Below are 26,433 nucleotides of genomic sequence, written 5' to 3'. Positions count from 1 at the left end.
ACTACTCATAATATTATATATTTTGCGGAGGAGATTTTGTATTTCAGAAATAAATTCTTGGAGAGGGTGATTTTTTATTTATTTATTTATATGGAATTTTATTTATATTTATTTATGAGAAACAAAATTTTAGTAGTTTGAACTAGCAATTCATGCACATGCTACTAATGAAACAATCAAAATTCCATATATAATGATTTATTTATTTATTTATATTTTTATTATTTTTTATAAAATATAGCAGTAGATCATTAGGAAAAAAATTTATCATTGCATAGTTCAAAGTTCAAACAGACAACACGAAATAGACATTATCGACTCAAAAGTTTTCATCAAAATCAAAACGTGCTCTCTTCACCATGGATTTCGATGCCTTTATGACTGTTTCGGTCCACTTGCGGTTGACCGAATCTTGCTTCTGTAATGATCTTTCAAGTTTAGAACAACCTTTAGAAATATCATCCTTCGTCACCATCCAACAATCGTTCTTCACTGCAAAAACTACTTCTTGTGGTGAGTCGTCGTTAAGCTGGACTGAGAGCAGGTTTTCCCCAAATACCTGCAAACAGTTGAAAAAAATTAATAATAAAAAACCGACAAAAAATAATTTTGTAATCGGAATCATCTTTCTTGTTTTCTCTCTTTTTTTGGGAGATATATTAATCGACTTCGTCTCACGTCTTTAAAATCCAATGTATTGCAGCCCCCAAAAGTGGGTCCCAGCAGGTCAAATTCATGACGAATAAACCTTCATCAGAAAGGGAGTTTTTCGCGTTCTGAAGAAAAGTTTCATCAACAAAATCTGCTGAAGGAAAAGTCAAGGGAGAACTGCATGCATGCACAATAACAGAGTTCTAAGATGAAACATGTACATATGAAAAAAGCTAGAAGACAGAGCAAAAGAATAAAGATTTAAATTTTAAAAAAAAAAAAAACATTTATTAGCATTGCCTTGAGCTTGATGAGTTCACATCAACTATAAGTATGTCAATTTTGCGAGACGATTCTCCTTCTGCAAGAACCGCAGTGCAAAACATTTATTAGAAACTTGTTTGTAGTCATCATATTATTATCATATTTGTAGGTGCAACCTGTTAATTCTATATATATTTTTTTACCTGCCTGAGAATCTGCTTTATCCCGGATAAACTTAACTCCGTCACTTATACTTACCTGAGAAATATTCGTTACGATGAAAACCATACTAGGTCTTTGATTTGCATTTAGTTTTTTAGTGAAAACAAAAATCCCAGGAAATTATAAATAAAAAAATACATCATTCTTTTACCCGTAATCGTTCATCTTCTGTAAAATCGAAATATTTTTTAGCAACATCCAAAACCACATCATCTATCCCAACAACCTGTCAAATCAAGAAATTGCATGCATGAGAACAGATACATAGCAGAATCAAAATAGTACTGATGAGTGGTTCAGTATTTCATTATACCTGAATATTTAGAGTAGGTAGCTGTTTCTTCATGAACATAGGAAGCGATCCTCCTCCAAGACCGATAACCACTGTTTCCACCTGGAGAGAGAGAGAGAGAGAGAGAGAGAGAGAGAGAGAGAGAGACCAGAAACTAAAGAAACCACTAGAATAATAACTAAAATAATTGTACCGTACACTAATTAAGAATAGTAGTAATAGTGTAGTTAGAACTCATAATTTCAAGAGAATGTAGAAGGCTCACTTTGGACCCAGTGGAGATAGATCCTTTGAGATGTGGAGAAATCAACATCAATCCAGAAATAATCACATTGTGGTACGGAAATGTCAAATAGTTGAGATCAACTCGATGCTTTGTGACTCCTATTTCCTTGTAAATAACAGTAACTCTAAAAAAGTGCATCTCAAGGAAACTTCTCTGCATTCAACAAATAGTCTACGAGCCTAGTATCTAAAAGAGAGAACACTTTTTTCTCAAAAGTTAACCAAGAAAGAGCACAAAGCTGACCAGATTTGTTCTGCTTTCCTTTCTTCTTGGTTTTTGAAGTTTCTTGACTTGATAAAAGAGCTTTTGATTGCGAGAACGCACACGATCTTTCGAAAGTAAGGCGACGGAAAACTGAACCATCATCACCACCGTATGAATGCTTATTACGGCAGACCACTTCGTCTACAGTAATTGTACCCGTCAACGTAGATTTAGCCTGGATTGACCAAACCAAAGAAATATCGAAAATGAACAAGAGAGAAGTGAAGTTATTAGAGCCCCATATTTGCATTTCAGAAAGAAAAAAAATTCTATATATTAGAGATCTTGTAAAAAGAGACAAGAGATAGTAGATAACCAACCCAGTGTATAACTTTTTGCTGCCTGAAATCCCCTTCTTCATCTGGAAGCATAAATCTGAATAAAGATCCATTTATCATAACCTCTACATGTGAACAAAGGAAAAAAGTTCTGAAACCAAGAAGCCAACATACTTGAACTCATTTCAACCTCATATACTCATTACGTGTAGCAATGGAAAAGGCATAATGCAGATACATAATTAATAAAACACGCTTGACTGCTTCATTTTATTATTCATGAAACGCAGATCAAACTAAAAACACATGCAAGGTATCAAGGCTAATATCCAGAACAAACGACGGTCCTCAGAGTTCAAAGCCATATACACCAGCACATAAACAACTGTAACTATGTCCAAAAAAGATAGACGGATAAAAACTTACTGATGAAAACTTGTAAACTAGAAAACAAAATACACATAAACAGTGATGTCGATATCACTTTTCAAGTCTAAAACACTCGCACGGGAATAAAGCAAGATCCGAAAGAACTACACAAATGAAATCTACTATTGGATATCCTATTCATGGATAATGATGAGCACTTACATAGTTCGATCTTCATCACGACAATGGCTTGGAGACAATTGCTTGAGTAAGTGATCGATTTGAAACTGAAATGAGGAAAACCAAAATTTTAAGAAGCCATCAAATGTAATGCCAGCTAAAAATTTACAGCTATTGAAAAAACAGTTAGATATTACCCGGATAAACCCCACAGAAGTATAATAATTGCTGGAATCCTGAAAAATCTAAAACAATCCCAATAATTTTATAATTAAAAGATGAGATATAAAAGATAATATAAAGGAAGAAAATACACTAAGTTTATCCGTGCAGGAAAGATCTTACAAGCAGCACTCTACCAGCCTTCAAATTTGTGGCAAGGCAATTTTGTCCTTCTTCCGATGAGAAGTAACAGTCATCAGCTATCGTCTGAAATTTAAAATTTAGTCACATGACAGTTGGCTTCGAAAAGAATTTAAATAACCCAAAAATTCCCATATCTAAGTGGAATCATCATTTCTGCACCAGAGGAACACTTTCAAATTACTAATATGGAACAATAAAACAATAAGGGTCTCTCACATAATTTGTAATTGGAATATCCAAATCACTAAAAAGACAAGGGAATCAAATATGTATGGTACATGACAGTTGAATCTGCTTTTGTTGGAATTATCAAAGGCATAAGTACAGAGGTGAAAAACCAGAAGCAATGTTGTGCTTTTGACAATAGCTGAATCGTAAATTAAAATGACAGGAAGAGCATATTCTATCATAGGAAAAACAAGTACGCAACAAGATGTCCAATTTCAAAATATTTCTACTTCAGAAATGTTTTGTTCTATATATAAGCTCAAATGAGGCTGCTGAGATTTGATAGTACAATCAGAATGAGAAACTTAAAAATCAAGTTTAGCGATATTAAGAGTAAGATAAAAGAACTAACTCTTGGAATGACGTAAACAACAAAGGGAATCAAGAGAGGATCTTGCTGAGGATCTTGCTGAGCATCAAGAAGTAAACCCTTATAGAAATAGGGTCCTTCTGGGTCACCTAGAATAAGTTTTATCCTACGACCTGGTACATACTCTTCAAACTCCCCAAGATTCAGGTCTTTAAGTGCGTGTAATACACTGTCACCGGAATACTCTGATCGAAACTTTCGTTCTTTTTCAAGTGCTTTGTTGAGTTGAAGAGCCTAAAACACATTGAAAAGGTTAAATTCTTCCTACAGATATAACCGTAAACAATATGTTGAATTGAACTAGCAAAAGGCATAAAATTAACTCAGAAAATTTGAGTAGATATTCCTGACCAGATGCATGTGTTTTTTTTCCGTCAAAAACCATTTTAAGTTATTTCATTCCTAGAGAGGGGAACCGCGTGTAAAAGAAAATAAAAATGCAAGAGGGATTTTACCTTATCCCCATGAATTGCAACAGAGTATCCATCCATGTTCGCTGATATCTCAGAAACAGAAGCACAAATATCTTTCTCAACAACCACCATAATCGTATGCAGTTTCTCAGAAATGGTATAAAGACTCCTCTTCCATCCAAACCGGAACTTATAGAAAAGTACATCTGACGAAAAGATATACAATGGAAAAAGACAATCACAGCTAAGAACAGCACAAAAACAAATCTGACACGAGTAACAATACCTAAGATATTGAATTCTGGTACGGTGAAACAAATAAATTTTCCTCCTGGTTTTAGAATCCTTCCGACCTGGTAATGCGCAATTAGAACAGAATAATAAGCTTTTGGACCACTCAAAGAAACAAGATCACTTTCAAATAATACACACATTAGACATATACAAAATCACTGATGCACCACTAGAGGCGGGGTTAAGCACCATTAGTCCATCCAACAATCCCTTGTCTACAACGGCATGGAAGCTCTTTCCCAGAAACTGAACGGAAATCAACGAAAAACCATGGGATTATTTTTGTCCCAAATCAACCAAAAAATCCAAAATCCGATTATATATATATATATATATATATATATATATATATATATATATATATATATATATATATATATATATATATATATATATATATATATATAACAATCTCCGGCCAAAGAAACAGAAACAGCAATTACCATAACAACAGTCATGTCGTTCCTATGCCACGTCATCTCCGGCCGTTGTTCGCTATTCCTCTTCCCCATGTTTTCAATCACATAATTTGAGAAATCCACGTTCGTTATCTGCTTAAACCCAGCATCATACAAATGCTCCGACAGCTTCGAGCTCCCACATCCCGGCACCAAAATTTTCAACTCCCCCGGCTGCACGGGCGGCGCCGCCGCCTCTCCGGAGGATTCCGGCAGCAACGACGACGGAGAAAGGAGCTGATCCGTGAGAAGGCTCTGGATTTGGGGCCACTCGGCATACCACTCGAAAAAATCATCGCTGCCTCGACTGGTGTAAAATTGCTCCCAATCTTCTTCGCTCGTCAAGTCCGCGTGGCTCCTGAACAGATGTTCGTAGTTTTCTTCCGGTTGTTTGCGCTGTTGCTTCTTCTTCCTCGCCATTTTTCAACGGCGGTGCGTGTTTTCGGTGTGGGAAGCGGTTATTGGGGGGTTTTCAGAGGGTTTTCAGAGGGTTTTCGATCCGATTTGAAATCAAAGAAATTTAACGCGCGCTCATTTTAATATCAGTGATGTAACCCGATTTTATTGTCTTCCTTTAGAACCGACCGGTCCAACCCTATAAACTTGGCTTGGCTCATTTTAATGTAAGCTTGGCTTGGCTCAAATGCAAGCCGATCTAATGAGTGAGCATTGGCCACAATTGGTTCCATTGATAATGTTTGTGAAGATAAATTCAAAATTGTGCAATTAAGATGAAGGGTGTCTTTTGGAGTGAAGAAGTGTTACGCGTTTCTTTAAGTTTTTCGGCGTTTTTCAGATAATAAAAGAGGAATAGAACGACGGTGTTTCAGCAGCTGCATCACAAACACACGAGTCTGAGTCTTCTGCCCTTTGTCAAATTGTATAAAAATATGGTTTATGTCACTGTACCGCCAAGTATGTTCTGTGTAATTTATAATTTAGCTAAGTTAGATTAAAATAGCTTTGCTTTCTCGTTTCTTCGGAAAACTCTAGTAACTTGTGGAATAATAACCAACTATCTGAATTTTATTTTTATTGCATTTTTTGTGTTGTTTATAAATTTTATGATTATTCCTTGAATTATAAGACTAATACACTCAAGTGGCTCAAGGAAGAGGTCAAAGGACAAAACAAGCCAAAGAAGGTGGCCCTCATTTAAAATGTCAATGACAATATTATAATTGCAGGTGTTTTTGTTACACCTTACTTACTTCTATACTTAATTCGGATCAAGGAATTTAACATTTTATCGATAAAAAAGAATAAAATCGTTTAATTGCGGGCTTTTTGTCACACCCGACTTACTTTTATATTTAGTTTTGAATTTTGATCAAGGAATTTAACATTTATCGAATAAAAAAATTAAGTAACTTTAATTAGGGATGAGACTGAATTAGCTCGGTTGATTATCGGTCTCAATTCATGCGACAAATCAATTTGGCCTAGTGCCACCGGTCCATCATCATTTTATCAGCACAAAAGTACTACGATTATGAAATTCAAAGTTCCAGTGTTAAATTTAAAATACTAACTATTTTGATAATTTCGATACCCACTTAAAATTTTACAACATTTATTCTATAGTCTCTTAATAAAATGTTATTAATACAGTTGGTTGAACGATAACCATCTTTTAATAATATTAGAAATGTTTCTCATGGACCGATCTCGGTAAAGGCTTCGTGAAGGGGTCTGCAACGTTCTCTTCCGAGGTGACTCGTTCAACCTTGACTTCACCTCTATTAATGATCTCTCGGATCACGTGATACTTCCTCAGAATATGCTTCGACTTCTGATGAGATCTCGGCTCCTTAGCTTGCGCTACGGCTCCGGTGTTATCACAGTACAACGGTACTGGATCACTAGCATCAGGAATGACACCCAACTCTTGGATGAACTTCCTTATCCAAGTCCCTTCCTTTGCAGCTTCAGACGCTGCAATGTATTCCGCTTCGGTAGTGGAATCGGCCGTCGTGCTTTGCTTGGAACTCTTCCAACACACGGCACCACCATTAAGCGTGAATATAAATCCAGAATTCGACTTTGAGTCGTCCACATCCGATTGAAAACTAGAGTCAGTAAAACCCTCTAATTTCAACTCGGTACCCCCATAGACCAAAAATATATCCTTAGTCCTTCGCAAGTACTTGAGGATATCTTTCACGGCTTTCCAGTGAGCCGGGCCGGGGTTAGACTGATATCTGCTTGTGACACTCACAGCATACGCAATATCGGGTCTCGTACACAGCATGGCATACATTATGCTTCCTATGGCAGAAGCATAGGGCGTCCTTTTCATCTCCTCGCTTTCACTAGGTGTTTGCGGACACATAGATTTCGAGAGACGAACCCCATGGGACATTGGCAAGAATCCCTTCTTGGATTCTTCCATGCTGAACCGTTTCATAACGGTGTCTATGTACAGGCTTTGGGATAAGCCAAGCATCTTTCTTGCTCTATCTCTATAGATGCGTATTCCTAATACGTAAGATGCTTCTCCCAAATCCTTCATTGAGAAACGTGTGGACAACCATGCTTTCGTTTGTTGCAGCATTCCTACGTCATTCCCAATGAGTAGAATGTCATCAACGTAAAGCACTAAAAATATTACTGCCCTCCCACTAACCTTCTTGTATACACAAGGTTCCTCCGGATTCTTCTCAAAATCAAACTCTTTGATAGTTGAGTCGAACCTAATATTCCAACTGCGGGATGCTTGTTTCAATCCATAAAATGGATCGCTGGAGCTTGCAAACCTTTTGCTCACTTCCAGAAGATATGTAGCCTTCCGGCTGCGCCATGTAAATTTCTTCCTCAATGTCTCCATTAAGGAAGGCGGTCTTCACATCCATTTGTCATATCTCGTAGTCGTACCACGCAGCTATGGCCAGCAAAATCCTAATGGACTTTAGCATCGCGACTGGCGAAAAGGTTTCCTCATAGTCAACACCTTGCCTTTGAGTGTATCCTTTTGCTACCAATCTAGCTTTATAGGTCGATACCTTTCCATCAACTCCAATTTTCTTCTTATAGATCCACTTGCAGCCTATAGGAACAATTCCTTTGGGTGGATCTACCAAGGTCCATACCTTGTTGGAGTACATGGAGTCCATTTCGGATTTCATGGCAGTTAGCCAATGTCCCATGTCCGCATCCGATACGGCCTCATTGTATGTTCTTGGATCTCGTCCAAGATCAACATGATCTTCATCATTTTCGAGGAGGAATAACCTATCCGGCATTTTCCGAACTCTTTCGGATCTACGTACCGTAGGTTCAGGAGGTATATTAGTGGTTTGTTGTATTGGTTCGATTACTTGTTCTTGCGTTTGAACTTCACTTTGTGGTTCTTGAACTACTTCAAGTTCTACCATGCTGCCCTTTCTATCGGATAGAAACTCCCTTTCCAAAAAGGTGGCATTTCTCGAAACAAACGTCTTTGCTTCTTTGACATAGTAGAACTCGTATCCCATCGAGTCTTCGGGATACCCCACAAAATAGCACAAGTCGGATTTACTATCCAACTTATCTCCCACTAACCGCTTCACATAAGCGGGACAACCCCATATCCTAATATGTTTGTAGTTGGGTTTTCGGGAATGCCAAAGTTCATAAGGTGTGGATTTAACTGCTTTGGTGTTAACTCTATTCAGCAAATACGCGGCAGTACGGAGTGCATGACCCCACAAGTATGCCGGTAAGTTTGTGAACCCCATCATTGATCGAACCATATCCAATAAAGTTCGATTCCGACGTTCGGATACTCCATTAAGTTGAGGAGTTCCCGGTGGAGTCCATTGGGACTGTATCCCATTTTCTTTTAGATAGTCAATGAACTCGATGCTCAAGCATTCTCCACCACGATCGGATCGCAGCTTCTTAATACTTCGTCCGAGTTGCTTTTCTACTTCGTGTCTAAAATCTTTGAACCTTTCAAATGTTTCAGACTTGTACTTCATTAAGTATACATACCCATACCTAGAATAATCATCGGTAAAGGTAGCGAAGTAGTTATATCCACCCTTCGCACTAACACTTAGTGGACCACATACGTCTGTATGGATCAAATCCAAAAGACCCTCGGCTCGTTCCATTTTCCCTTTGTAGGGTGACTTGGTCATTTTCCCTTTAAGGCAAGATTCACAAGTTTGTAGTGATTTCACGTCCTCCAAAGAGAACAATCCTTCACTAACAAAATCGTTCATCCTTCTTAAAGAGACATGACCTAATCTAGCGTGCCAAAGTTGTGCGGGGTTTTGATCTATCTCCTTACGTTTTGCTGATATAACATTAATAGGTATTTCACTTGGATTTAGTTCATATAGGTTGTTTAATAGTCGTCCTTTGCAAATCAAATTCTCATTCTTTTGTATAATGCAAATCGAATTTCCAAAAACAAAAGTAAAACCTTCAATATCTAGTACAGGAATAGAAATAAGGTTTCTAATGAGCGACGGAACAAATAAACAATCGTTCAAAACAATAGGAAAACTAGAATCCAAAACTTTTAAGTAAATTGTGCCAATGGCTTCAGCAGCAACTCTTGCTCCATTCCCCATCCTTAGGTAGGTCTCACCCGCTCTAAGTCTTCGACTTCTTGTCATTAGCTGCAAATCATTGCACAAATGTGAGCCACAGCCCGTATCCAATACCCAAGAAGAAGAGTTGACAGACAAATTTACGTCAATGAAATACGTACCCTTTTCAGAACCTTTCTGCTTTAGGTAAGCCTTGCAGTTGCGGCGCCAATGTCCTTTCTTTCCACAGTGATGTCAAGCATCATCAACTTGTTTGCTAACCTTTGCTTTGGGGCCCCCACTACCTTCACCCACTTCGAACTTGCTGTTTGGGAAGGGAACTCTTTCCTTTCTCTTCTTTTGGAAAGAACTCTTCTTTCCAGAAGTAGCAGCAATGAGAACAGACTTCTCTTTCTTAATGGTGGACTCGAAGCTGACCAACATGTTCATTAACTCATCCAAGGGAGGATCTAGTTTGTTCATGTTGAAGTTCACTATGAACGATTCATAGGAACTAGGGAGAGACAACAGGATCAAATCCAACGAGAGCTCGGCCGGGAGGGTGACATCAAGATTCACTAGCTTTTCAAGGAGAGTGATCATTTTGAGACAGTGCTCGTGGACCGAAGTCCCTTCGCGCAGTCTCGCCGTGATCAACTCCTTTGTAGCAGCGTACCTTGATGCCCTAATATTCTCACTATACATGCTATCGAGATGAGCCTTTATGTCGAAAGCATGCAAGTGAGACTCATATTTCCTCGCAAGCGCGGGCTCCATGGCGGCTATCATATAGCACCTAGCATGAGTGTCATCTTTCTTCCAAACTTCATAAGTTTCTTTTTCAGCATCAGTCGCTGTGTCAGGTATAGTGGAGGGAAGTCTCTCGTTCAAAACATAGAGACGCCCCTCAACAGTTAGCACAAGCTTAAGACTACGCAACCAATCTAGGTAATTAGGGCCATTGAGTTTATTGTCGAGGATTGACATTATGGGATTCTTAGACATGATTATCTGAGACATATAGAGAAGAGGATTATTAGAGATTCGCGTTAAATGATTGTTACAATTAAATGTTTGGACTTGTGTTATTTAATTGTTCTCCCACTAATTTTATCGAATTCCACTTCCCTCTAGTAGACAAACGAGAAAACTGATTTTTCTTAATGGGCTTTAGGTCCAATAGACAAATATAACCCGTAGTTAATCTAGCCCGATTATATTTGCCCAAAGGTAGATCACAATCAATCATATCCACAATATGACCCTAAATTAATTTTCCTCACACTTGATAATGACCTAAGTTAATCTCGCGAATATCAAAATCGTCGTGTGTCAAGTCTAACCTACCAATCAAAGATGCTCATAGAACTCGATTATGCCAAACTAATGCAGTCCCTAGTTAATCTAGCCGACCACGTTAATTCAACATAACCCTTTTCTATGGCTACCTTCATCAATATGTCAATTGAATTACACCTTACTCTACCATAGCACTCCCCGCTAACACGGCTTACTGCACTATAGTAAAGGGCTACACATAATCCAACCGTTGGCAGAAGGAAAGAAATAACTCAACAGATTGGGTTTTTCTTTATAGCTTGAAATGATTCTTAAATTAAGAATGAGGGATTTTTAATTTATTGAAATGTTTTATCTCATCAGAAGGTTTTGGATTGGTCTATGTGATTCCTACATCTATGTTCTCTAAAGGTATATGGAAGCGCATATTGTCCTAAGAGGAACATACGACCTAATGTCATAATTAATTACATTAATTAATTATCGAGTTTTTCAAAATAATTATAGAACCTCAACTAGCATAAATCATTCAAATAATGTTGAGGTACTACTAATTAAGTTGAATTTATAATCAATATTATATATGTGTTCTATTAATTGAAATCAATTTAACAATTTAAATTAATTAATTAATCTAACACCTATTTACTAAAATAGATGATTGTCGATCCAATTATCTAATTGGGATTAATTGAAAATAATTTTCCAAAAATTAAAATCAATTTGTTTTAAGTTTAATTTTAGAAATCTGAAATATATATATATTTTTTTTTTTCAGTGGACCGGTTCGGCCCAACCGGTCTGACCGGTTCGGACCGAAGCGGTCCGGTTCTTCCCGGTCCAGCTGACCCAAATCAGTGGGCCGGGTCAGTCGGACCGAGAACCGGTCTGACCGACCCGAATCCACGTGGATTCGGTCAACTAGATCGCACACAACCATCGAACCGGCCGGTTCGACCGGTTCGATCCGAACAATTAAAAACCGACATTTTTAAAACAATTTCAGATCCGGTTTTCCAATTTTAAACAATTTTAAAGCTGGAAAAATTCTAAACAATATTTCAAAAATATTTTAAACTTACAAAAACTCCCAATTACATAATACGACAATCACTACTTTAATAAATCGAACATGCATATGAAAACGAACGCAATTAATTGCGCAACGAGCTTTGATACCACTGTTGGGTTTCGGGCACGCATACGCAGCGGAAAACAAAAATTTTATGCGATTTAAACGACTTTAAAACACACAAGTACATGCCCGACAAATTAAATCAATTAATTGCGTACCTTTGCGCTTCCAGCGAAATTAAAAACAACACACATGCTAATAAATTTAACCGAATTTAAATCAATTAACATGCTCGCGTTTAAACCAAATAACATGCTTGCAATGATTTAAAACGATTACACATAATCACATAAAATCATACGAAACAAACATGAAATCATAGTTTAAACATAATCGAACCGAAACTAGGGTTTCGTGTATTTACCTCTTGAAGCGTGAGGTAGGAGCGTTTAGCAAGTCGAGATTGCTACGGAAACCAATCCGTACAATCGGGGCAGCAGCGGTGCAGCAGCAGCGGCGTTGAGTAAGCCACGGCGGCGCGTGAGTTTCACGCGCGGACTTCCGGGGCGGCGCGTGGGGCAGCGTGCGGCTTCGGCTCGTGCGTTGCTCCTCGATTCTTCGATCTACGATCTTCCTCCTCTCGGATTTCACCTCGTATACTTCGATCTACTAAAACGTGGCACTAGACACGAAGTAGTTAGAATAAAACGGAAGAAACGAAAAGAGGAAAGAATACCGAAAGAGGAACGGCCAATAGATGGCCGATTCCGGCGACGGAGAGGCGTCGGCGGCGGCGCGGTGGTGGCCGCGGAAAGAGAGGCCGAGAGAGAGAGAGAGAGGGGGACGGCCGCTTAGGGTTAGGGTTTTTGTGTGTGTGTGCAAGGCCTATAAATCATGTATTTATAGTCCCTTGCATAAAACCCTAGCGGGCTTAAGTTGGACCGGGCCCAACAGCTTAAGCTCGTCAGTTCCTTTAATCGCTCGTCTCTCTCAATTCAATGACCGAAAAATTGCAACGATTACATTTTCGGAATCATTATAATTTCCTCGTCATTACGAGTGCCATCTCTTATTTTCCAACTTTCCAAAAGTGGAAACCCTAGTTCAGTGGACTTTCTAAATTTGGAAACTTCCCGATTTAGAAAGTTCACTAACACGTTCGCCTATTCTTTTCCTTTTCTTATTCTCATTCGTAATTCCAAATTACGAATGTTGGATTCAATCGTATTGACTTCCAATTATGCAAAGATAAACTATTTTATCTCTGACCGTTTATTCACAGATCTCATGCGCACGAGCAGTGTGACCCTCGATGGTTCAGGTGTAAGCTAGCCGTGGGCCCACAACTCTTTGTGGTCAAAACTCGTCCCTTAGAGTTACGATTAAGATGAAACTCGTTTCACCTTAATCACCCAACGAATCAAGATTGGCGTCTAGCAACTACGCGTCATGATTCCCTAGATACAAATGAAGTGCCTGCAAGAACCTTTAGATATAGTTAACGTACAGTACGGTCCCTTCGATGCATATGTCCCGATCGAACTAGAGGCATTGGTTCATCGAGACCTCTTTATATGTTCGATGACGGTGCGATCGTTCCAAGTGTTGTAATCGTCACGTGCATGACTTAGAGAATCGAATTCTCTAATCATCACTTAGTCAGCTCTGGCCAGAGACTTAGAATGATTACAAACTTTCAGAACACACAGGACATCCAAGACTATTCTAGCGATCGAATCCCCGACTACAATGCACAGACCTCCCACTAGATTTCGGACTGCACGAACACTGGCCCTTGGGATGGTCCTCGGTGGAACTCAGGGACAGGTCACGATACAGCTGGTCCTCTAGTGAAGTCACGGTGATGTCTAGGTCATAAGGACTAATGGTGTACAACTATACCATAGATATCTCTACTCGATTATTGGGAACCACTTAGAGATTTCTAGGGTGAGGGAGTTCAGTGAACTCGTCAACTTACGAGCACCCACTTATGCATGCCGATATCACAATACCGTTTACTGATGAGATGCAGTACACATACACTAAGTGCTAGTCTTAATGGGAAAGGCCGATATCCTCATTAGTGGCGTGACCCTTCGACTAGGAACAGGTTTAACAGTTATAATACTTAAGTAAATATCTCACGATCCTAACGATCAATTACTAGTACTTGTAATAACTGCAAGGACTATATCTATGCTTGTGACAAAGGGACAAAGATATAGAATGCCAATGTGTTTTATCATTAATACGAATAAAGGTTCGTTTATTACAATAATAAATACGAAAGACCACAGCCACATGTTGGCTTCTTGGTCACCTACTCTAACATGGATATGGATGTGGGTTTTATCTATGAATATGGATATGCTGTTGTGGTTTATTATATGGATATTTTAGTTTATCATGTTAATTGTTTGATATGTTAATTAAGTACGAAGTTTAGATGTGTGGCTATGGATTTTTTTTTTAATATGTCAAGTTGTTGTGTATTGGTAAGTATGTTTTATGGGTATGCTCGTATTTAGATGTTATGCTGTCGAATTTTTGGCTAAACTTTTGTACATAATCATTTTCAGGCTGATTTGGAGCGAGTTTATGATGAGACCGTGCGTGATGGAAGTGACGAAAGCACGGCCAACTTGACTGCAATTGAAAAGGTTTTGGGAAAGAGCCAAGGCCTTGGAATTAAAAGTTCAAGCACAAGGATTGGAAAGTCGAGCTTTTCTTCAACACCATCAGACGTAGAGATTCAAATGGAGATTCAAATGAAGGCAATGCAAGAACAAATGCAAATGAAAGACGAACAAGTGAATCGATTGGAACAACAATTGCAGGAACCCGAGAAACAATGCAAGAACAAAATAAAGTTAAACATGAAAAAGTTGATCGATTAGAAGAGCAATTGCAGGAAACTTGAAGTATTTTGAACACCTTGCTCGAGCGTTTTAATAGTGGAGTATAAAAACGAGAAGAAATTAGTGTGCCTCTTGAACTAATACATTTATGGTTTCAAGTTTTTATGTAATTTTTGAATTGATGTTTGTGTTGTATTTTGATATTTAATTGGTAATCGTGGATTTTAATATTTTTGAGTAAATATGGTTTTGGTTTTTATTTTTTATTTTTATTTTTTTTAACAGCTGATTTTATTTTGTAATAGAAAATAATTAAAATAAATAAATTAATTAAAAAAAAAGTTTGCGACAAAAACAAAATCATCACAAACAAAAATGAGTACTTGAGACGAAATATAATTCCGTTAACGTCGCCAAATTAATTAAAGCCGGGCGACGAAAACACTATTTAGTCGCCAAAAGATTCAGTAAACTTGCGACGAAATCTGCAATTTCATAGCAACCACTGGCGACGAATATGCATTATCCGTCGCGAATAATAAAAAAAATAATTGTTTTCAGAAAATACGGTTTTAACGAGGAAGTTGTGTTTTCGTCGCCACACTTGGCGTCGCAATTGTATTTTCGTCGCTGACTTTGCGACTGGGCGTTTGGCCTCGATTTTTGACTGATTGGGCGACGAAAATAAAACGTCGTTAATCGTGATAAAACGTCGCTACGAGATAGAATTCGTCGCGAATTTTTGTCGCCAGTCTTGCGTTTTGGCCTAGTGTATGAGCACATCATGAATCGAAAAGAGGCAGTTAAATCATCTTCGGGGTCAAGGGGGTGCAAAATCCTGACTAAAGCACTGACTGAAGGAACGCCTGAATCGAAGCTCAAAGGTCGTGGTCGCGGACGTACTAAATCTACGGAAGAATAGGTTGTAACTGCCAGAGAACGGGTCAATTTCTTTTCCTTTCTTCCTTCGTTTCTCGCACAATCTATAGCCTCATATGTTAATGTGAGGGCCGATGGTAATTGTAGGTACCGATGCATTGCCGAAATTATTTATGGAAGTCAAGAAAGATGGACACAACTAAGAACAAACTTAGTTGTAGAGTTTATGGAGCGTCATCATTTATATGCTGATATGTTTAGTGGAGATGAAGAGGGTCGTAATGCAGTCAATGATCATATTCTGACAAGCAGTCATGAAAGCGGGCATGCGCCACGGACCAAATGGACGTCAACATATATGGGACTGGCAATTGTTACGAGATACAACGCAATGGTGCTAATATTCATTGAGTTCGGTAGTTTTACTTATCTACCTCTAGTTGGGAATCCTGCGTTATCAAATATTATTCCTATGTCGTTACATAAATATCATTTCATGATTCTTCGAGTACCGATTTACTGCCCTCTACCTCGTCTCCATCCTCAGTGGAGGTATTACGCAACTCCCAATTTACTCGCCTTACAAGATTTTTACGCTGATCGACTAGCTTTGTGGACGACGTTAAGTACTAGGCATAGGTAGATTTGGCGTTTTTTTAATTTTTTTTAATTTTTTGTATGTTGAACTTTGTTATTGTATTTGGATATTGAACTTATCTATAGTATTTGGATGTTGAACTTTGTTATTGTATTTGGATGTTGAACTTATCTATGGTATTTGGGTGTTGAACTTTGTTATTGTATTAGAATGTTGAACTTTTTTATTTGGATCACGCGACCAAAACTTCTCTGTTCGTGTGAACTCACGCGAGTAGCGTAATTAAAAAAAAAAAAAAAAAAAACTTACTCGCGTGATTTCACGCGAACAGAAAAGTTTTGGTCTCTTGATTTCACGAGAGCAAAACATCCCTGTTCGCGTGAAATCACGCGAGTAAGTTTAAAAAAAAATAAGAATAAATTAAGTCGCATTAAAAAAAAATGTACTCGCGTAGTTTTACGCGAACAGAGAGCTTTTGCTCGCGTAGAATTACACGAGTACATGGTCTCTATTCGCGTAAAACTACGCGAGTACAAATTTTTTTTTCAACATATTTAAAATACAAAATAGAAAATAGAGCAATTTCTTGACACAATAAAAATAGAAAATTGAGTAATCGTCAAACACAATCAAAATAGAAAATCAAGTAATCGTTAAAAACAATACAAAAACAGAAAAAAAACTAATTGTTCCACACAATCAAAATAGAAAAATGAGTAACAATCATCCTAGTACAAAACCAATGAAAATGGAAAACAATAGTCAAAATGGAAAACAACTGTCATAACCATCCTACTGTCTAACCCTCGATCCCCTACCCCTAGTCCTCAGTCCCCTACGACCCCTTCCCCTCCTGGGTACAAGATGGAAATATTGAGCATGGGGCATCATCAAATCAAGTAATTTTGGTTGGATTGACATAAATTGTTCTGCCGCATCAAGCCCATTATGTCTGTACACGATCGAAAATAGGAGACGAACTATCTCGTTCTCAAACGGCTGATTTGGTGTGTGTGTGTGTGGGGGGGGGGGGGGGGGGGGGGGGGGGGAGCGCGGGGCAACAACGGGCTGAACTGAAGTTGTCACTGTTGTGGGGTTGCACAAATACTGGTGCGTACGTTTCATATACCACTTCATATAGTTCGGATGAACTGTTTCAGGAGGCCACACTTCCTCGTAGTTCGATAAGTTAATGAAGTTGGCGTTTTCATTCTCCCACATGCCGCCGGGTGCGTGAAATGTGACCTTGTAACCCTTAGAATATAGTTCGGATAAACTGTTTCAGGAGGCCACACTTTCTCGTAGTTCGATAAGTTAATGAAGTTGGCGTCTTCATTCTCCCACATGCCGCCGGGTGCGTGAAATGTGACCTTGTAACCCTTAGAATACATACCGCGGTGGTGGGGCTCAGCAAATTCGATAATGTGAAACGGGATTGTCTGGACTCTACCATATTGCCGTATAACACGGTCTGGCATGTACGGCTCCACTATCTCCATGAATTGTATAGTGCCGTAATACATACTACAGGGAATCTGGTAATGTGCATCAGCCCCGTATGGTGTCCAGTGAACCTATACAAGTTTGGCACAAGTTAGAAAAAACATATTACGAACGCATGCTCTATCTAAATTACAAACTACATCTCTTTCTGACATTTCGTCGAGCATCTTCCGATAATACTGCAATTTCTGCCTACAACTACCGCTAGAGGCCCTCTTTTTGCATCGAAGCTCGAACTCTGTATATGTCGGGAAAACTTCTGGTCGAAAGCAAGGGAAATACTCAAATATCCAACATTGCAAAAAAAAAAAAAAATAAAAAAAAAAATAAAAACCACAATTCGTATTAAAAACACCAAATACTGTACAAAAAATAAATAAATAAAGAAAAAGTCAGAAAATAGTAATATAATTACCAGAAGGAGAATCGGGCACCCACAAAGTCCGTTCATCCCAGCGCAAGTAGCAATACCCAATTGTCGGTACATGTTTGTTAAGCAAGCCGCAACCCACGAATACTTGCCGACTCTGTCGCTATCATTCGTATAATGTATCCACCACGGCTTCATCATCGAAGATGTTTTGTCTACAAACAAAACCGACCCCAGTAGAAACATCAGATATCCTTGCATCTTCTTCTCGTCCGTGGCAGATGGCTTGTTGAAGAGCTCTTGCACCTTTGTCCAATTAATTCCCTTATTTCAAAACATGTCAGTCGTAGTCATCACCCCGAGCCCCAACAGAGATGCAAGACTTTGGGAACTCTATCGCCGTCGCGCCATCTCTTCACTATCAGTCGCAGTTGCCCCCTTTCCTCTATTTGCACCATGCAATCTCTGTATGGTGGTAAAAGACCAAAGCGACGGATGTGCTCTTCCTCTTTCAGCCAATGCTTCATATCGTACGCTAATTAGGATTTTCAGTGATTTTGAAACAGAGATTAAGACTCCATTAGTAATGAACTGTCATCGTCGTTGGTGTAAGATAATCAATTTATTTATTAATTTTTCAAAATTCTATCTTTTTTTGTTTCTCTGAATTGGGAAATGGGTCAGTATAAAATTATAAACCCTAGTGACTTTTAAATTAAAGTGGTTATAATTAATTAATTATGTTTCTGGATTTGCATCTCACGGGTCAATGCCTCTGGGAATTGTTTCGAAATTTTTATTATTTATTTGTGCTCGAATTGAGTTATAAGTATCTGCTTCTACATGCCATTCTTTGATAACTTTATAGTGAATTTCGGTAATTGAATTTTGATAAGTTTATAGTAGATTTCAATAACATTTGAGCGAATTTTAAGTTGCTTTGAAAGGGGATGTTTTGAATAATTGAATTGGCATGTCTTTGATTTATTTTTCTTTGTTAAAGTTTCTTCACAGGCGGAGCGATGGCGGCGGGGAGGAATTTTAGATAATGCGAAGAGATTAAAGAAAAAGAAGGAGGAGGGGCCCAAAAGGTTTTCTTTAATTACAGGGTGGTTTTGATTAATTACAGAGTGGTTTTTGTTAATTGATAAGTTTATAGTGAATTTTTTTTAATGGAATTGGCTAAATACATAGTGATTTTTGTTAATTTACACAGTGGCTTTCATTAATTACAGAGTGGTTTTCATCAATTACATAGTGGTTTTCGTTAATTGATAATTTTTTAGTGAATTTTTGTAATGAAATTTATTAATTACATTGTGATTTTCGTTAATTACATAGTGTTTTTCAATAAATATAGAGTGGTTTTTGTTAATTGATAAGTTTTTAGTGAATTTCTGTAATGGAATTTGCTAATTACATAGTGATTTTCGTTAATTTACAAAGTGGTTTTCATTATTTATAGAGTGGTCTTTATTAATTACATATAGATTTTCTATAAGTTTATAATATATTTTCGTAACTGAATACTATAATCACATAGTGGTTTTTGGTAAGTTTATAGTGGATTTTAATTTGTTAAAAACATTTTTTTTCTTAATTTAACTTTGAAAAACAAAAGTATAAAGAATCAAAAACCAAAATTAAAAAAATGACAAATTAACATTTTTATCAAAACAAACTCAAAATTTTCTTATGAAGAATCGTAAATAAGAAAACAAATAAAAATGAGATTTTTTAGAATTGATTTGGGGGCATTATTTTTAGGCATAAATCTGAAGCGTGATAGGGGTATAATTTTTAGGAAAAAATTTGGGTGTAAATTATGGCTATAATTTTTTTTAATTTGAATAATGATACTAATTAATAATTAGTGGGGGTATATGTGATTTTTCAGGCTCACTGGATTGATATCAAATATCATTTACAAATAAAGTATTTATCAAGAAGTAAAATTTCAATGGGGGGTGTTTGTCATATAGCCCGTATTTTATTATAACAAGAAGCTTATTGCAAATATCTCCCCTCTGAAAGTCGTAACTACACTTTCTCCCCAGTTATAGAAAAAAGGGCACTTTACAAATAAGTACATCAATGAGTACTTATTCATATAGGGGTCCAGACAAAAAACTCTTTTACAAAAAAGTCCACACATTGTCCAGAGGTTTGTAAAAGACTAAAATAGCCCCTCATATTTTTATATGCTCCAATTTCATCATTTAGTTTAATTTAACCTTAACTTGAACCCAAATTTCACAAATTATTCAATTGATCCAAAACAAAATTTTGAGTACAATTTCGTCCGTCACCACCGTTGACCGCCGGTCTCCGGCGTTGACTTTTTTTTCTTTCTTTAATATCTTATTGCCCCTATTTAAACAACCATATTTTTGTCGTTGGCAGTAATATTAACTATATTACTGTTAAATACAATCATATTAACTATACTACAGTTTAACACAAAATAATTGCTATATTAATCTCTAGCATAATAATATTAACACAACAAAAGTCATTATCATTGTGTAATAGAATAATATTAATATGTTGGTTGTTCAACAAAGGTAAACATAATAAAAAGTCAAAATAATTAATATTGATGTGGTTGACAGTAATATTATTACTATAACAGCAATAATATTACCGCCAACCACAGTAATATTATTGTGTTTACAGTAATATTATATTTGTAGACAGTAATATTATTACATTATTCTGTCAACAACCCAAACAAAACAAAACACCCAAAAAAAATAATATTGATGTGGTTAACAGTAATACTATTTTGTTTACAGTTAGTTTAATGTCAACGACAGTAATATAATTACGTTGACTTGTCAACAAATCAAACAAAATAAAAAATAAATAAATAAATAAAAGCAAAAAGAAAAATTCGCTGACTCTAATTGTACTGTCAACGACAGTACAATTACTTAAATGTACTGTCAACAACAGTACAATTACGTTAATGTACAGCCAACGACAGTATAATTACGTTAATGCACTATGAGTGGCAGTATAATTATTGTGAATGACTGTACAATTACGATCAACGTTTAACGGCGGGGGGTACAAAAACGGATAAAAAATTTAGGAAAAAAAATCACTAAAAAATGTCAACGTCGGAGACCGGTGGCCAACGCTAAAAACCGGCAGCGGAAAAAGCTGAAAAAAATATATCAAAAAAATCAACGCCGGAAACCGATGAAAAAAAATAATATTATAAAAAAATTGTTTTTTAAAAGAAAAGTCAAAATTTGATTGTTTTTTTTATCAAAATTGAATAAATTTTGGTTACAATTAAGAATTAGGTATAAAGGGCTGGGGGTAATTTTGTCATATATATTGTTTTTTTCTTTATTTATAATACATATTAAAATGATGGGCTTATTGACGAAAGAGATATAACCCCTGAATCCAGAATAATAAAGATTGTTGGCCATGGACTTATGCACAAAAACTCAAAAAAAAAAAAACTTGCAAATATCTCCCAAACTCACTCCAAACAATTAAACTTTCGGCTTTCAATGCGTCACTTAAAACCCTCAATTATGGTAATTTCAAAATAAGTAACTTATTTCGTTTTAAACAATTTATTTACGAATCAATTAACAAATATTGGTTTACAATTGTGTGTAGGATTTGAGAGAAAAAAACCTGAGTTTGAAATGGTTTCGTGTTGTAGAGCACAAACACCAAGAATTTTGAGAGTTTTATGCTCTGGAATAAATACTACAACCCCAAGAATTAGAAAAAATAGGGGCCCCAAATAATGTATTTTTACTCTATACATACACTAGTCATAGTATTAAATGATATTTATAATATATAAACAGTTCAATAATTTTAATAACCATAACTATATTATTTTAAATAGTTGAAGTATTTGTTGGAAATTTTAACTCTTATTCTTGCTTTGATGTGAAATGTCGTAGATCCATTTTAATTAATTCGATATTGAGTTTGAAAATAGTATAAAAATATTATTGAACAAGTAAATATATGTAATCTTTGTTTAAATATAATAAAATAAAATATAGTACATTCAACTTGTCAAAAACTTTGAAGTTATTAAAAATGCAAAGATTGCTAGAGAAAAGGTTATAAAAATTTGATAGAAAAACTCAATATCTAACTAATTGTAATGCAATTGATCTAAGACATTTCATTCACATTAAATACTCGAATAAGTGTAAAAATTTCCAACAAATACTTAAACTATGTAAAATAATATAGTTATGGTTATTCAAATTGTTTAACTATTTATAAATTTTAAGTATCATTTAATATTATGACTAGTATGTATATATAAAGAGTATAAACCATTATTTGGGGCCTCCTAATTTTTTCTAAGAACCCGGGGTCCTAGGCGACCGCCTCTCTCGCCTATAATCAGAATTGGCCTTTAGAGTCGTATAGAGAATAGGAAGGTTTAGTAGAAAATATGATCTTTAAAGAGTTTTGAAAAATATAATTTGGTGCAAAGAAATTAAATTATTCAAAATGAAACCCAAGTAACCAAGTATGTATTTATTTGTAAGAGAGAATTTAGTCATTTCAAAAGCAAAGTTCAAAATAATAACACAAACCGCGAGTGTGTGTGTGTGTTACACGATCCGCCTCGAGGGATGTGGATGGCTTTGACGATTTTACGTACAAGGATCATCGACGGGGGAAATCAAACAATTAAATATTTCACATCGTCATGTTTGCAGTAAGTTTGAATAAAAAATATATCACTCTACTTAGGGGTGGCAATCAGGCCATGTGAGTCGAGCCTAGGGAGACTCAAACTCGAATACCGCCTGGTTCTATGGTTAGAAACTCAAACTCACATATCACCAGCCTTAGGCTCAAACTCAGCTCATATAAAATTTCGGCTTCGCTTTTAAATCAGGCTCTAATTGCACTTATAACACTACTTAAAAAAAAATTAATGCACAAATTTTGTCATGTAGTAAATATATTCTAAAATAGCATAAAGACGAGTTTTTTATGAATGTTTTGTTTGCTAACCATTTGCAATAATTCGAGATATTTTAAATAATCCAAATCAATGATAAACGTAAATATTTGGTATTAAAAAAATTTGAACTCAATAAATTACTTTTAATATAAGCTTGAAAGCAACTACAATGGATTAATAATGTAAGTTCAAATTTCCATTTATCACCAGAATATTTGTGTAATTAGTTTTAGTTGAATTTATTGGAAATTTTAATATTAAATGATACATTTCACTAACAACTTAAGCTTTTGGTTGAGGTGGTCATTCAACATGGTATCAGAGCTAAGCCAAAAACAAAAGGTCCTGAGTTCGAATCTCACAACCACCTATTTCAAATATTTCAATTGCAAGGCTTCAAATATAATTCCCCTACACTTGAAGGGGTGTATTATAGGAACATTAATATTAAATGATTAATTTTGTATCCGATCGGGCTGAAACTCGGCTCATATGGTTTTCGGATTTGATAAAAAGGCTCAAACTTCATCTAACTCACACAGTTAGTTAAACTTGACTCAAATAAAACCGGGCCAAACAATCGAGCTTCGGGTAGGCCCATCTCAATTGACGGTCCTACTTCTGAGTTATGCTTAAGTCTTAAGAAGCGTTGATGTTAGCACAATTGGCCCATATTCCAAATTCAATGTCGAAAAGATAAGAAACAACAAGTAAACAAATGACGAAGTACAAATTGACAACGTCATCAATTCATTTGAACTCTTTGGCCCTTTTTGCATGTTTGAGTAGAAGACCAAATATACGAACTTAGTAACTCGCTTTATTTTAACTCTTCGGCCCTATTCGATCGCTTTGAGAAATAGAATCAAAAGATCCACTTTTAAAGGTACCGCCCCGAATTCTTTTAAAGGTATTTATAAAAAGTAGAAAAATATAGTCAATATTTATAAATTTTATTTAAAATTGTATAGATTTTGAACCACAATATTTGATATTGTAATGACGAATATTTAAGAGAAAAAAAAAATCAATTTAGAACCAAAGGGTTTATTGTGCATAGGTCCTAATCAAACATCTTTATTATTCTAGGTTTAGGGGTTCTATCTCTTTCACCATTAAGCCCATCCATTTAATATTTATTATAAATAAAGGAAATATTCACGTATATGGCAAAATTACTGCCAACCATTTATACCCAATTCTTAATTGTAACTCCAATTTAATCAATTTTGACCACAAAAAATCAATTTTGAGTTTTTTTTTTCAAAAAAACTTTTTTTTTTGCTGTCGAATTCCGGCGGTCAACGCCAGTCTCCGGCATTGATTTTTCGATTTTTTTTTTCTGGTCTGTTTTTTCCCGTTGCCGGATTCTGGCGTTAACTTTTTTTAGTGTTTTTTTTTATTTTTTTTGTTTTTTTACGTCCGCCACTAAATGTTGACCGTAATTGTGCTGTCACTGACAATAAATTCGTAATTATACTGTCAATGAAAGTACATTAACGTAATTGTACTGCCCTTGACAATACATTGATGTAATTGTTCTGTCGTTGATACTAAATTAATGTAATATTATTATTTTTAATTTTTTGTTATTTTTTTTTATTTTTTTTGATTTGTTGACGAGCCAATGTAATTATATTACTGCCGCTGACAGTAATATAACTGTAAACACAATAATATTACTGTCAACAACATCAATATTATTATTTTTTTGGGTTTTTTGTTCTGTTTGAGTTATTTAAGAAGTAATGTAATAATATTACTGTCTATTATTGTAATATTACTGTAAACACAATAATACTGCTATGGTTGACGGTAATATTACTGTTGTTATAGTAATATTGCTGTCAACCACATCAATATTATTATTTTGTTTGAATTTTTTTGTTTGTTTGAGTTATTCACGGAGTAACGTAATAATATTACTGTTTATTATTGTAATATTACTGTTGTTATAGTAATATTATTGTCACTCGCAGTAATATTAATTCTTTTGGCTTTTTATTATGTTTACATTTGTTGTTTAAATAAATCGAATAATTGACCGCTCGAGATCGCCGTTGACCGCCGGTCAATGCCGAAAACCGGTGGCGGAAAAATCAGGAGAAAGAAAAAAATAATTAGCGCCGAAGACCAGCGGTGACGGACGAAATTGTCCATAAAAATATGTTTTGGGTCCAAATTGAATAGTTTGTGAAATTTAGGGTCAAATTGAGGGTAAATTAAATTAAATGATGAAATTGGAGCATATTAAAGTATGAGGGGCTATTTTAATCTTTTACAGAAATCTGGACCATGTGTGGACTTATTTATAAAGAAGTTTATTATCTGGATCTCTTTATAAATAAGTACCCATTAATGGGCTTATTTGTAAAGATCCGAAAACAAAAAAATAAAATGGACCAAAACTTTGATTTACAAAAGTATGGGTGGGGAGAGGGGTGGGGGGAGCAAAGCTCATATTTACACAATATAATAAAACACTAAAAATAATTATTTATTTTTTATCTTGAGGGGCCACAGCCCCTGCCCCAATAAGGATCCGCCCATATCTACGACCCACGAATTTGAAGCAGAAATTTGTAAATTAAAATAGGGGAAATGAGTTATATCTCCGTAGTTCTGAAAATATATATAAGGAGGCTCAATAAAAATTTTGCCCTAATAAAAAACCCAAATTCTGATCTTAGTTAGTGAGATCTCTCTGGATAATATAAAGTACATGTTTTACCCTTTTAGTTCTAATTCAATACATAAAACCATAGCCCACCCTTCTCTCTTTCCACTCACAACCGTTAGAACTCTCGCCCTCTCTCTTCATCTCTCTCTCTCTCTCTCTCTCTCTCTCTCTCTCTCTCTCTCTCTCTCTCTCTCTCTCTCTCTCTCTCTCTCTCTCTCTCTCTCTCTCTCTCTCTCTCTCTCTCTCTCTCTCTCTCTCTCTCTCTCTCTCTCTCTCTCTCTCTCTCTCTCTCTCTCTCTCTCTCTCTCTCTCTCTCTCTCCGCGGCCAGATCTCCTCCCCCACCGCAGCTCCGCCACCGAATTCCGCCGCTGTCCGCCACCGCATTCCGTCACTGCTCCGCCACCGGCTTGCACCCGCCGTCATTGCTCCTCCCACCGCCTTGAACTCTGTATTAAATCATCTACTTCCGTTTGAAATGGTTTCTATGTTATTGTTTTAGTTTCGTCTTTTTTTTTTTTTTGCTGGGTAGGGCTCAAACCAGATCTACTATTTCTTATAAGAAAAAACCAGATCTACTATGTTTATAAAGATCTGTGAACAATTAATATTAAAATCTTTTTCTTTGGATTAATTTGATTTTTTTTATTTTGTTTGATTCTTATCTTGTTCATTTTTATTATAAATCATATGTAATTTATTTTTTGTATTTATTTGGAGATGATTCGAAATGCCTCAACTGTGAGAGCATT

At 36.1% G+C, this 26,433-nt stretch overlaps 1 protein-coding gene across 2 annotated transcripts; it reads right to left on the bottom strand.

The window, feature by feature from the left end:
• Window positions 1-251: 251 nt before the first annotated feature.
• On the bottom strand, window positions 252-5,458 carry LOC148770605 (uncharacterized). 2 transcript variants are annotated; one of them, XM_088818798.1, is made up of 17 exons: window positions 4,921-5,458; window positions 4,616-4,723; window positions 4,470-4,536; window positions 4,226-4,389; window positions 3,753-4,004; window positions 3,152-3,235; window positions 3,004-3,051; window positions 2,849-2,913; window positions 2,300-2,354; window positions 1,959-2,154; window positions 1,695-1,813; window positions 1,451-1,531; window positions 1,289-1,363; window positions 1,119-1,173; window positions 952-1,012; window positions 679-828; window positions 252-559 (listed from the first exon to the last, which is right to left on the bottom strand). In XM_088818798.1, the coding sequence occupies exons 1-17, from the start codon at window positions 5,353-5,355 to the stop codon at window positions 502-504; spliced, it is 2,073 nt and encodes a 690-aa protein (XP_088674924.1). In that variant the 5' UTR covers window positions 5,356-5,458; the 3' UTR covers window positions 252-501. The 2 variants fall into 2 exon arrangements, with proteins under 2 accessions (XP_088674924.1, XP_088674923.1); XM_088818797.1 differs by having other exon boundaries at window positions 252-560; window positions 4,667-4,723.
• Between the last annotated feature and the right edge of the window lie 20,975 nt (window positions 5,459-26,433).

Source organism: Erythranthe guttata, chromosome 5 (assembly GCF_056151865.1).
Source record: "Erythranthe guttata isolate IM_541 chromosome 5, IM_541, whole genome shotgun sequence".
Classification (NCBI taxonomy): Eukaryota; Viridiplantae; Streptophyta; class Magnoliopsida; order Lamiales; family Phrymaceae; genus Erythranthe; species Erythranthe guttata.
This window is presented reverse-complemented; position numbering and strand designations above follow the sequence as displayed.

Bases quoted from the DNA above. Each gene is read 5' to 3' on its own strand.
- LOC148770605 (XM_088818797.1), bottom strand. From the start codon at position 5,355: ATGGCGAGGAAGAAGAAGCAACAGCGCAAACAACCGGAAGAAAACTAC. The intron at 4,005-4,225 runs GTAAAATCCCTC...AATGTGTTTTAG, and splicing joins TTGCAATTCATGGGGATAAG to GCTCTTCAACTCAACAAAGC. The intron at 1,013-1,118 runs GTAAAAAAATAT...CGGTTCTTGCAG, and splicing joins TAAAGCAGATTCTCAGGCAG to AAGGAGAATCGTCTCGCAAA.